At 37.4% G+C, this 13,746-nt stretch overlaps 1 protein-coding gene across 1 annotated transcript in view; it reads right to left on the reverse strand.

Moving 5' to 3' along the window:
* The window catches only part of TXNRD3 (thioredoxin reductase 3), a 91,618-nt gene that overhangs the window by 23,441 nt on the left and 54,431 nt on the right, over positions 1 to 13,746 (reverse strand). The window contains exons 10-12 of the mRNA XM_006895201.1: positions 12,436 to 12,661; positions 10,004 to 10,096; positions 4,255 to 4,331 (exon numbers count right to left, since the gene is read on the reverse strand). Coding sequence (XP_006895263.1) covers positions 4,255 to 4,331; positions 10,004 to 10,096; positions 12,436 to 12,661 — 396 coding nt within the window. The remainder of the gene's footprint in view (positions 1 to 4,254; positions 4,332 to 10,003; positions 10,097 to 12,435; positions 12,662 to 13,746) is intronic.

The following is a 13,746-nucleotide window of genomic DNA, read 5'->3' on the forward strand; positions in this document are numbered from 1 at the left end:
GATTTGATTGCTATGCATGCCATCAGGTAAAATCCATGTGTTTCTTTAAAAGGTATTTGCAATGAATAATTTATTGAATGTGCAGAACTCTATCATTTTATCTCCAGCCTCATTTCTCTCACCGAGCCCATGTTTTCCAGCTACTGATCCTTCTTCCCTGTTCCCAACCTTTGCATTCTAGTCGCCCATTATTAATGCATCTTCATTGCATGTTTGATCAATTTCTGACTGCAAAAGTTGGTAAAAATCTTCTATTTCCTCTTCTTTGGCTCTAGCTGTTGGTGCATATATTTGAATCATAGTGGTATTCACTGGACTTCCTTATATGTATATAGATAATATCCTGTCGCTCACCACATTGTATCTCAGGATAGATCTAGAAATGAATTTTTTAATTATGAAACCAACCCCATTTTTCTCACCTTTTCATCTCCAGCAGAGTAAATCATATGAACATCTGATTCAAAATGTCCCATGCCAAGCCATCTCATTTCGCAAATACCTAGTATGTCAATATTTATTCATTCCATTTCTTTCTTAACAATGTCCAATTTTCCTACATTCATGCTTCTCACATTCCACGTTTTAATCACTAGTGTTTCCTTACAGCTGTTTCTCTTTCTCCGTGTTTCCATTTCTAAGATCTCAGTTTCAATTGCCATGTCTGTTAGTCCAAATGATAATCTAAGTGTGCTCTATTGTTCATAGGATTTTCGAAGGCCTGTAATTTCAGAAGTGGATGGTCAATCCTTCTTCCTAGTCTGTCTCAATTTTTAAATACATATAATAGTATCTGACAGACAAGCATTCTACAGAAAAGAGTAGATGAAAGACATTTATCAGTTAGAAAGACCAATATTCAATGTTGCTGCCCACCTGGCTACATGTTTGGTTGGTTTTGTGTTTTGGGGTTTTGCTTTTTGTTGTTGTTTTTTAAAAAAATCCACCCTTTCCATAGTCCACCACCAACCCTTCCTACTTTTGCTTACAACATTCAACAACCGTCTCCCATTGACCAGACCCTGATGTGATGTCCTAAGTTTCAAGCAATCAGGATTTCTCTGATTCTGACCATATCATGCTGCTGTCAGTCTCTTATGATGCAGCAGACTTAGAAATAAAACAGAAACTTATGGGGTAACCCTCCCAGAAAATTAGCAAACCTCTTCAAAACAAAAAAGGGTACATCCTTTCAGATACAGTAAACACCAAAACAATAGCAATATAGAAAATTATAAGGAACACTATAAGCAAAATGAACTCAGCACAGAAAAGCAGACAGAAAATATGAGCAACAGCACAAAAAAAAGCAAGCACCAAATTGGAAGTAATAAAATGACATCATCAAAAAAAATGATACCTATCAGTAATGAATGTGAATGGACTACATCTACTAATCAAGAAAAAAAGGTAGCAGAATGAATAAGAAAACATGACTCTTCAATATGCTATCTACAAGAGACAAATCTTAGATACAAGGATAAAGACTGAACATCAAAGGTAGAAAAGCATCCATATCGGTAAAATGATCTCGGTTTGTCAATATGATACTACATACAGAAAATGTGCAACAATGAATGAATGAAAACTCAACCTTTCTGTAACCTTCAATTAAAATCACAATGAAAAAAAAAGAAAAGCCCAGAAACTCAGTAAGAAAATTACTGGATCTAATTCACCAATTTAGCAAGGTGGCAGGGTACAAAAGTGACACCAAAAAGTCAGTCAGGTTTTCCTACAGTACAAAAGAGAACTCTGAAAAGGAAATAAGAAGTGAAATGTTATTTATAAGTCACCCAAAAGATGGACTATTTAGGAATAAATCTAACCAGCTATTTAAAAGACCCATCTATGCAAAGAAAACAACAAAGCAGTACTACACAAACCCAAAGACACCTACATATATAGATAAATAGTATTTTCATGAACTGAAGACTTAACATTGTGAAAATGGCAATACTATCAAACACAATCTACAAATACAATGTAATTCCTATGCAGATGCCATCCTTTTCCAAAGAGATGGAAAAAGTAATCACCAACTTCATATGGAAAAGAAAGAGTTCTTGGATAAGCAAAGCAAACACTGAAGAAGAAAAACAAATTACGAGGTTTTATACTTTCTGATCCCTAAACCTACTCTAGTAATCAAAACAAGCAGTATTGGTATAGCAGATACATAAGGCCAATGGAATAGAACTGAGAACTCAGTCATTTCACCCATAATGCCTTTGAATTGTGGTGCCTGAGCAGAGTATTAAATGTATTATGGACTGCCAAGAGAACAAACAAGTCTGACCTGCGTGGGGTGAAATCAGGCTCCTTGGAGGCAGGAATTATGAAATTCACATCTGTCACATAATTTGAGTATATTCTTAGGAAGGAAGAACCAGTCTTTGGAGAAGAATATCATGCTTGGAAGGGTAGAGGGTCAGCACAAGAGAGGGAGACCCTAGATGAGATGGATTAACACAGTGACTGTGGCAAAGAGGTCAAGTGTGTCAGAGATGATGAGACCGGCTTAGCACTGGGCAGGGTTCAGAGCAGTAGCTCATAGGGTTGCTATGAGTCACAGTCAACTAGAGGAACATAACAAACCCATGGACAAATGACTTAACAAAGAAATTAAATTCGTCAGGTGGGAAAAAAGTCTCTAACAAGTAGTGCTGGAAAAAAACAGGTAACTATTTGTCAAAAACTGAAACAGCACCCATATCTCACACCATATATAAAAAATAACGTAACATGTATCTAAGGTCTTGGCATAAAACCTAAAACTATAAGGTCATAAAAATCTATCGCATAGACTATCAACTCTAACTGGTAACACAATTAGCACAGAACAAGCACAATGAATGAGACCTCTTAAAATTTAAATCCTTATGTGTATCAAAAGACTTCTCTAAAAGAGTAATAAGAGAAACTATAGACTGGAAAAAATATTTGGCAATGAAACATCTGACAAGAGATTCATCTCTAAAATTTACAAAACTCTGACATCTCAAGAAAAAGACAATTCAATTACAAAATGGGCAGTTAACATGAAGAGACACTTCACCAAAGCTGTTCAAACAGCCAACAAACACATCTTCAAGTTCAAGATCATCAGCTATTAGACAGATGCAAATCAAAACAACAATGACATACGTATCTCACCTCAGCAAAGAGCACTGCTCAGTAAGACAGCAAACAACAAATGGAGGCAAGGGTGTGGAGAGACTGAACTCTCATGCACTGTTGGTGAGAACATAAAATGGAATAACCACTGTAGAAGGAAGTTTGGCACTTTCTTAGAAAATCGGGAATAAAAACACCATTTGAGCCAGCAAATCCCACTACTAGGTATATGTCTCAGAGAAATAAAGAGCTGTTAATACAAATTGACATAGTCACAATGATGCTTATTGTAGCATTATTTACAACAGTAAAGAATGGGAAACAACCCAAATATCCACCAATGGAGTGATGGCTACAGAAACTGGTAGAGTCACACATGGAATATTATGTATCCTAATGGGTAAGGAGCTGCCTGCCAAACTAAAGGCAGGCAGTATGAATCCATTGGCTTCTCTACAGGAGAGGTGAAAACTCTGCAGGGCCATTTATGAGTTTTGACTCGATGGCTCATAACAATAACAAATAATAATCAAGAATTTGTCAAATACTGCATGACATGGATGAATCTAGAACAAATTAGTTGACTGACAAGTCAGTCACAATAGAGCACTTAACAATATAGGACCACTAATATAAAAAGTCAAGGAAGGGCTAAAAGAGATGAGTAAAGAGAGAGAAGGGATTAAAAATTAATAGAAAGGAATTCCAAAATCTCTGTAGATGTTCTTTGAAATTAATAAAAAAAATTAATAGATAATATGGGTGAAGGGAAAGGAAGTATACATAAGGGTTTGATGATACATTGTATTCAATTACACTAATCAATTACTTGTGTAACACTGAGTTGGAAGCGACCTACAGCTGATCCTCCAGTGGGTTCTCAGAGGCAGTTAATTGCGCAGGAGGAGACTGCACACCTTTCTTCCACAGCATAGCAGCTGCCCTTGAATCAGGTCCCTTGGGGATTGCCACACAGCTTCTTACCACTAGGCCACCAGCACTCCCTAACAAATTATAATTAATGTTATAAAATAAAATGAGTATAAATAACTGAATGAAAACTATATGCTTTTTAAACTTTCACTCATATAAAAAAATGTTAATACAATTTTGGTTTATGCATTCCAAAATACTTACTTCTCATTGATTTTGACTCCAATCTTCTCCAACCCAATTTTTCTTGTACATGAGTCACGACCTATTGCTAACAAAACCTGCATTTATAGAGATAAAAAACATTGATTATCACTACTAGGAATAAAATATCACAATTCCTATAGACGTTAAGATGATAATACGAAAATATTGTGGAAAAATCTTATGCTAATAAATCTGCTAACTTAAATATAATCTGTCAAAGATAACTTACTAAATTTATACACACAACATATATAGCTCTATATCCATTAAAAGGGAGCTCTTGTGGGCTAGTGGTAAGCAACTGGGTACACAGATTTAACCCATCAGCTGCTATGAAGAATAAATTTCTTCCCCTGAGATTGACTGTCTCTGAAAATCTGCCAGACTGTCAGCTCTTAAGTCCGACTCAATGGTACACAACAACAACAACAACAACAACATATCCACTAAAAACCCTGTCTGTCATTTAAAGTTCCTAGATAGTAAAACAGTTACCACACTGGCATTTGAGCCCAGGTAGAGGTGCCCAGGTGCACCCAAAGGGCTGCTATGAGTCTAGGTCAGCCTGTCAGCATCTGGTTATACACACAATCAGTAAACTTCCTATGAACTAACTATACACCCAGAAGGCCTCACTGATAAAGTCTACATGAAGACTTAAGAAATAACAGTTGTTGTTAGGTACTGTCAAGTGAATTACGACTTATGGCAACCTTATTAAAATGGATCTGAACCCTGCCCTATCCTGTGCCATCCTCATATTTCTGATATATTTAAGCCCACTGTTACAGTCACTTTGTTAATCTACCTCACTGAAGGTCAGGTCTTCCCCTCTTTGACCTACCCTGCACCCTACCATGCATGATATCCTTTTCCAAAGACTGGCCCTTCCTAACAACATGCCTAAAGTATGTGAGCTGAAGCTTCACTATCTTCTAAGGAGTACTGTGGTTGCATCTTCTTCAAGACAGATTTAATTGTTCTCTTGGCAGTCCATGGGATATTCAGTACTCTTCTCCAAACCGTAAATCAAAGCCATTGATTCTTCTGTCATCTTCAGTTACTGGCAAGATGCATAGCAAGTAATTGAGAAGATTATAGTTTGGGATCAGGCACACTTTAATCTTTAAACTGACACTGTTGCTCTTTAGTACTTTGGAGATGTCCCTAACAGCAGATTTTCCTAATATGTCTTTTCATTTCCTGATTCGTGATTACTGTGGATCCAAGTAAGATGAAACAATTGACAATTTTTGTATTTTCTTCATCTATTATATTGGCCTGGTGGTGAGGATTTTTGGGTTTTTTAAAAAAAATTTTATTTTATATTGGTTTGCTTACAATATTCATACACATCATGTTTCACACTATTCTTCATCATTCACACTGTGTTTTATATAATCATCCTCATTTGTTATGTCTTATAAAATTAATCACCATTGGGCTATGTTCACCATTACCTTGTTTTTCAGGTCCCTGTAAGATCTTCCCATTTCCTTAACCCTATCCCTCCATCTACCAAACTGTGAAGCCCTGTGATTTTGTCCCTGCCCATCCTCACCCCTCTGTTCCCACCTCATCCCTCCCTGGGTCCTCATACATGTTTTAATAGCTTTCCTTCTATTTTAACAATATGGTCTTATGCAGTATTTGTTCTTATGAGACAGACTTAGTTCACTCAGCATAATGCTTTCTAGTTTCTCCCAAATTACACAGCATTTCAGAATCGTTGCTCCTGAGTGCTGCATAGTATTCTATTGTGTAAATGTACCACAATTTCTCTATCCATTTGGATTTTTGTTTTCTTCATGTTGAGATATAATCCATATTGAGAGCTGTAGTTTTTGATCTTTGAAAGCAAGTGTTTTCAAGTTCTCCACACTTTGAGCAAGTTTGTGTCAACTGTGTAATGCAGGTTGTTAATGAGTCTTCCTTGGATGCCACATCTGTACACATATGTACTACTCAAATTCTTCTGAGGTGCAGGAAGGGAATACTTCCAAATGGACCCTGATGTCCAAATCAGAAAACTTAAAAATAAAATTAGACTAATACGCCTCATGAACAAAGATGTAAAATCCTTAGTAAATATGGTAGTAATCAAGATCTTCACCCTGAAACCCACAGCGTCCCTTTTCAGCAGGAAGTAGCTAAGAGAATACGCCATCCGCTTTTCCTTATGACTCAGGGTGAAGTCTCTCTCAGGGAGGAGTGATAGGGAATGGCAAAGGACACACTGACAAAGGAGATTAATCAGAACTGGCTTTGACAAGCACTGTGGCATTTGGACAAGAACAAACTGGGAGGAGGGTAGAGAGAATGGTGCAGCAGTGAATGAATGGAAACCCAAAATCTCTGTAAATGTTAATGAAAATTAATAAAATATAATTATAGAAAAAAAATCCACTATGACTAAGAAGTTTGTACCAAAAATGCAAAGCTGGCTGACCATACAAAAATTAAGTTCTACAATTAATCATACAAATAGAACAAAAGAGAAAAGGAATCATTTCAAGAGATGCAGAAAAAGCACTCAACAAAATTTAAGACCAGGAGTGGCATCCACTTCCTAAACCACATGCCTCTGGAAACTATGAACTTGGAAAAATGATGATAGCTAAGGAAAGGTATTGGGTCTTTTGTTCATAGAATTACTATGAGTTGTGCTTAACTAGGCGGCAATCTCCAACAACATATACTATGACAGGTTTGGAAGCAGGAGTGACATCCACTTCCTAAACCAAATGCCTCCAGAAACTCTATGAACTTTGTTAAATATGGAGAGTTGTAGAGGGGCTTCAGTCTTTTGCTCATAGGGTTGCTATGAGTTGTTTTTGACTTCAAGGCAATCAACAACAATAACAACATGATTAAAGCAAAACAACCATCAATACACTAGAAACAGAACTTCCTCAACCCAATAAAAGGCACCTATAAAATATCAAATGCTTACATCATAGCAATGGTGAAAGATTTTAACTCAAATATGAAGCAAACCTCTGTGCCCATGCAAAGGTCATGGCCATATGTGTGACTCTGAATATGTGCTGCTCTTCACAATTTCCCATGTGAGGCTCCTATTGCTGAGGAGGAAGGACTGTACATAACATCACATATTCAAAGTGATCACCATCTTTGAGAGGGACACTGGTGATTTTTTCCTACATAGATCAAAATACTACTGGCAACAAATTGGGTTGCTGTGTTAAGTAAACAAGGCCCTTGTTTATGATGGCAATTAGTGAACCACTGGTCCAAAGCCCTGAAACAAAAAGTTAAAGATACAGACACTTTTTCAAAAATCCCATTTATAACAACATAAAAATACACTAAGTACCTAAGACTAAATCTAGCCAAAGATTGTCTTGACCTAATGGAATTATTTATACTTTATTGAGAATCACTAAGCCCATATAAATTAATGGAGAGATACACCATGTCAATGGAGCCCAGGTGATAAGAGTGCATAATATGGTCATTAGTTTCAAACCAGTAAGTCAGTGACTCCACAAGACAAAGCTGAACAGTCTCCTGTTGTAAAGACGTACAGCCTCAGATGTGCTGAGTCAGAAGTGACTCAACAACTCAAACCCCACTGTTATCAAGTCAGAACTGATTTATAACTGACCTCTAGCAGGTTTTCAGGAGCCTGTGAATCACACAGGAGAATGGTCATCTTTCCCTATAGAGCTGCTTGTGGATTTCCACCACCAGAGAGGCTCATCAGTGTATGGACTGGCAGCACAACTCCCTACGGACTGCAGCACAAGAGCTCCTTCAACGCTGGTGTTGTTAGGTGCTGTCAAGTCAAGGGCAACTTACAGGGAGCCTATGAACAAAAGATCTGAATCCTGTACTACCCTGTGTCATCCTCATCATCTCTAATACACTTAAGCCTGTTGCTGTAGTCACCATGTCAATCTACCTCACTGAGGTCCACCTTTCCAAGCATGGCGTCCCTTTCTAAAAAACAGCCTCTCCTAGCAAAGTGTCCAAAGTGTAAGAGACACAGCTTTGCCATCCTTGCCTCAAAGGAGCATTCTGGCTGCACTCTTGCCAAGACGTATCTGTTCGTTCTTTTGGCAGTTCATGGGATGGATCTTCAGCACTCTTCAGTACTGGGGGTTTCATATATCATACTACTATATCAGAAGACTCTAAAGAAGTCATTGATTTCCAACTGATCTGTTATGTCTAGAGGGTGAAATTTGCTAGTACATAACAAAAATAATCTATATATTCGTGGTGGTTGTGTTAGATGCTGTTGCATTACTATACACTTCATACTGTACAAATAAGAGATTAAAACTTTGCCATATCTTGTGCCATACTCACAATCACCATTATGTTCAAGTCCATTGTTACATTCACTCTACCTATCTTGCTAAGAGTTTTCTTATTTTTCTCTGATCCTCTACATTTCCAAGCATAATAATGCCTACATTATTATAATGACAACATGTCCAAAGTATATGAGACAAAGTTTCATTATACCCTTCACTCTAAAGAGCATACGGTTTGCACTTCCTCCAAGACTGGCTTGTGTGGTTGTTTGAAATTCCATGGCATAGTTAATACTTTTTGCCAGTAACACATTTCAAAGACATCAATTCATTTTTTTGCTTTCCTTATTAACTGTTCAACTTTCAGATGCACAGTAAACAACTGCAAATACCATGGCTTGAGGGTAGCATACCTTACAATGACACCTTTACCACTTTAAAGTTGTCTCTGATGGTAGATTTGCCCTTCGTAACAAGTCTTTTGATCTCCTGACTGCTGCCACTCTGGATATTGATGGTGAAGCCAAGTAAAATGAAATCCTAGACAATTTGAACCTTTTCTCCCTTTGTCATGATGCTTTCCTATTGGTCTAGCTGTAAAGATTTTTGTTTTCTTCATTTTGAGGTATAATCCGTAGTAAAGGTGTTGTCTTTGATCTTTAGAAAGTGTTTCAAGTCTTCTTCACTTTCTACAAGTAAGGTTGTGCCCTCTGCATCATGTAAGGTAATGATGAGTTTTCCACTAATTCTGGTGTCACACTCTTCTTATATAGTGCAACTTCTCAAACTATTTGCTCAGTACACAGATTGAATAGATATAGAGAAGGTATATAACCCTGATGCACACTAGCCCTAACTTTCAATCAGGTTGTCCCTAAATTCTGTTCAAACAACTGCTTCTTGGTTTATCGACAAGTTTTCCACAAGCCACAGTGAAGTATTCTGGAATTTCCAGTCTTCCCAATATTAGCAATAATTTATTATGATCCATAATGAAATTCCAATCAATATCAAATCAGGTTTGGATTTTTGCTTTTGGTTTTGTTTTACCTTTGTTGATCCTCTCTGTTATACTTGACTATGAAAAAATATCATATTTATAAGAGTATTTAAAAATATCTATGTGTAAGTTTAGATTAAGTTGCAAATTATAGTTTACAAAACAAGTTTTACAAAACATCCAAATATCATCACTTTAAAAAGTTTCTGACATCCAAAATACTCCATGAACTATTTATGCTATGTGGATAACTTAATGTGTTCCAAGATTTTATTCTAGGAATAACTACACATTCACCTTACTATGCCATATCATCGTGTATTGATGAACACTGTCAAATGTGAGGAGCCCAACTATGTTCATACTTATTACACTCTTAGGGAGCATAAAAAAATTAAAAGCTTCGTCTATGTTAATTTAAGAGTGGATTCAACAATTTGTTGCTTATAAAAGAAGGTCTTACTGTGTTATACACGTCTTCAATAGTTTCTGGTCCTTCAATGGATTTAGCCACCACTCTGAGCTTTCCAGGTGTACCTTTCTCCAACTGTTGAATCTAACAAAGAGAAATAATGAAAAATACAGAGAGGACAAAAAATAATGTAAGGTATCAAAAACCAAAAAGCCCCTCAAATGCACTGCCATCAGGTTGGAACCAACATATAGCTCTCATGCAGATTTCTGAGGCTGCAAATTAAACAGGAATAGGCAGCCTCTCTCTCTCCCCTGAAGCCACAGATGGATTCACTCTGCCAGAAAGAAGCCGCCTTTGGATTGGCAGTGCAACTCCCTATGGATTTCATCACCAAAGCTCCCTAAAATAGCCTAAAGATAGAAAAATAAATGGACCAAAGAAAATGTATATATTTACATGACTGGGTGTATGTATGTGTACATAGGCATTTAAGGGGTGTTGACTAAAGAATGGTTAAAAAAAAGACTGTCACAGGTACAACATATAAGTAGAAATTAATTACTGAATTAACTAAAATAGGAGAAAACATAAAAAGAAAAACCCAAGCTTCCTAGGTACAGCTTTAATAAATTATGTGGATGATGATAAGTATGAATTAACATTTAGTGAGTATTGACATGAGTAAAAAAAATTAGCAGGGGAATATATATTCAGGTAGAATATCAAGAATTTCATTTTATCTTAATACATTTGAAATACTTAAGGGATGCCAGCAGAAATACGCAGTAGGTAGATACATAAATGAATGTGGAAGTCAAGATCAATGTTTAAACAAGATACAAATCTGAGAGTCATTAGCATTTAGAAAATACTTAAAACTAGAGGCCTAGAAAAGAAAACCCAAGAAAAGAGTGAATAGACCAGCAGGATAAAAGGTAAGGTGCTCTGAGAGCTGAGCTGACATGGACTGGGGAAATTACAGAATATGGGACTACAGAAAATTGAGGAAGGAGAGTGTTTCAAATAGAAGGAATATAAATTTCACCAAAGGTGGCTGAGGTCTAATAAGATAAGAACAATTACATGAACGATGGACTAGACAGTGAGAATCTGGATAAAAAAAATATCAGTTTCAAGGGAGTAGTGGGGAGAGAAGCAGTTAAGAATCCGCTGAAGAGTAAAATGGTAGCAAGACATTTGAAGCAGCATATACAGACTTTTTTGTGATAGGAAGGGAAGAATGACACATAACCAGAAAGAGAGGTCCAAGGAAAGACTGAATGTCTAGAGATGAGACAGTGAAGGGAAGAAAAGTACCTGAGATGGATATATAGTCCTTAAAACTATGGGACAGAAAAGGAAATCCAGCCTCTGAAAAGAGTAAACACTCTTTTCCCAGTATCAAAGGAGGTAGATAATGATGGCAAAAGCACACAGCAGAGCAATAGGCCTAGTGGTCGAGTACCATTTTTACAGAAAGCCTGCAGTCAGGGACCTCTCCAGATTACTGAAGAGCAATGTTGTCAGTTTGAAGATTATGGGGCATTTGATTTAGGCTATGGTCTTTCCAATCATCTGAGAGCTTGCCAATGAATAAGGATGACAGAAGAATTGATGCCTTCTAGCTGTGGTGGTTGAGAAAGGAACTGAATATCCCATAGACTTCCAAAAGAACAAATAAATGTCTTGAATAAAGTGCAGTCAAAATGCTCTTTAGAGGCAAAGATTGCTAGCAGGCGCTATTCCCTGAAGAGGGATATGATGCTTGGAAAGGTGGAGGGTTGGCAAAAGCGAGGAAGACTCTCGATGAGGTGGACTGACATGGTGACTACTGCAGTGGGCTTAGGAAGTATGAGAATGGTGCAGATTAGGGCAGGGTTCAGATCTATTGTTCACTGGGCCACTATGTTTTGAACTTGATTCAACAGGTCGTAACACCACCACCACTTGAGGACAGTGAAAAAAAAGAAGAGTAAAAGAAAGTTATATAAGGAAAGAGTGTTGTTGTTGTTGTTGTTGTTCTTGATAAGTGTCGTCGGAGGCGACTCATAGCAACCCTATGAACAAAAGACCTGGACACTGGTATAACTTTCGTACTTTCTCCAGGTTCATAGGGTTTCCAGAGGCAAGGTATTTTAGAAGTGTATGCCACTCCTGCTTCCAAGCTTGTTTTAATCGGGAGCTTCACCAAACACTGTCCACCGTGAATAACCATTCTCACATTTGACACATCAGTGCCACAGTGTTCAGCTTCACAGCGACCACAAGTTACCTCTGTACAGCAAGTGGACATACCAGGGTTACACAACCTAGAAGAATGTCTCACCAAAAACAAGAAAAGGCAGACCCGAGGGCTGCGGATTAGTCACCTACCTTTGGCTTGGGAGCATGACTTTCTGTCCACTAGGCCAACTGATCACTCTCTCAAGGAAAGAGTAAGACAGAAAATAAAAAGAATTCCAACTGTTATTCAAACTTACCGTCACAGGTATAAATTTTCTTAAAAACTTAACACCATGTTGTTCCATATAGGAACCCACTTTCTCTGCCATTTCTTGATCAAAGCCACGAAGGAGGATTGATCGCACCATCACTGTGACATCTAATCCAATGCCAGCAAGAAATCCTGCACATTCCAAGGCAACATAAGATGCACCCACAACTAATGTTTTGCCAGGGCAGTAAGGTAGAGAAAAAAGGTCATCACTGAGGGGGAAAAAAAAGAAAAAAAAAGAATAATCAGGCAATAACAATGAAATTCATTATTTAGGTTTCAATGTCTTTTGCTTTCTGAATTACAATTTGGTGCTTGAACAAAGAACACAAAAAAGAAATATTCTGGAGTGTGTATTTTAAAATTAGTAAATATCTATGTACAGAGAAATGCGGAAGTGCAAGCACAGCTCCAATTTTTAAAAATCAAATTAATGGGTCACAAGCAATAAATTAAAAAAATACTTGATGGCATTCCATATATTAAGCCAAATATAACCTGGTGCTATCAAGTCAATTCTGACTCACAGTGGATCCCCCACAACAGAGTACAAACTATTCCTACCACACCGGGGTTTTCAGGCTATGGACCTTTACAAAGGCAGACGTCTACATTTTTATTTTTCTTCCACTTGAGGCTGGCAGGCTTGAACTGCTGACCTTTTGGTTAGTACCTGAGCACTTAACTACTGTACCACCAGGGCTCCTTCACGTATGCAGAAAGAAGTAACAATAATTGCTTACGAGGGATATATTCAGTAAAGTAGGTTCACCTGTACAATGAGGCCATTTTTTTAATTAATTTTTTTTTTTTTATTTTTGTGTGAGGGTACCATCAAATCGGATCTGACTGGTACAGGAGGAGATTGTCCCTCCTTCCCTGGCAGAGCATCTGGTGGATTCAAACCATGTGCTTCTGGGATTGTAGTTGCAGCTCCTTGCCACTAGGCCACCAGAGCTCCCCTGAAGCCATTTTTAAAAAGTATTTCTTAACGTAAATTTCATTTAAAAGACTAAAATTGCTGCACTATATAACACCTCTTTAGGACCATCCAAGGAAGCTTCTTCGCCACTTCAAGATTAGGCCTCACTATGCTTCTCCTGACCAACTGGTGCACTTATTATCACAGACAGGAAAACCCTAATGGCCACTGCATTTACATCTTTGCTTTGTATGCTAAAAGCCATATTCCTAGAATATTCCCAACAATTATAAAGTCACTTATAGCACATCTTTTTGGTATATAAATTTCACCACTGACCTTACCATTTGTCTAACTTTATTTCTTTTCTTGTAC

This window comes from Elephantulus edwardii, unplaced genomic scaffold (genome assembly GCF_000299155.1).
Source record: "Elephantulus edwardii isolate Elephantulus edwardi_28Jun2011 unplaced genomic scaffold, EleEdw1.0 scaffold00161, whole genome shotgun sequence".
NCBI lineage: Eukaryota > Metazoa > Chordata > Mammalia > Macroscelidea > Macroscelididae > Elephantulus > Elephantulus edwardii.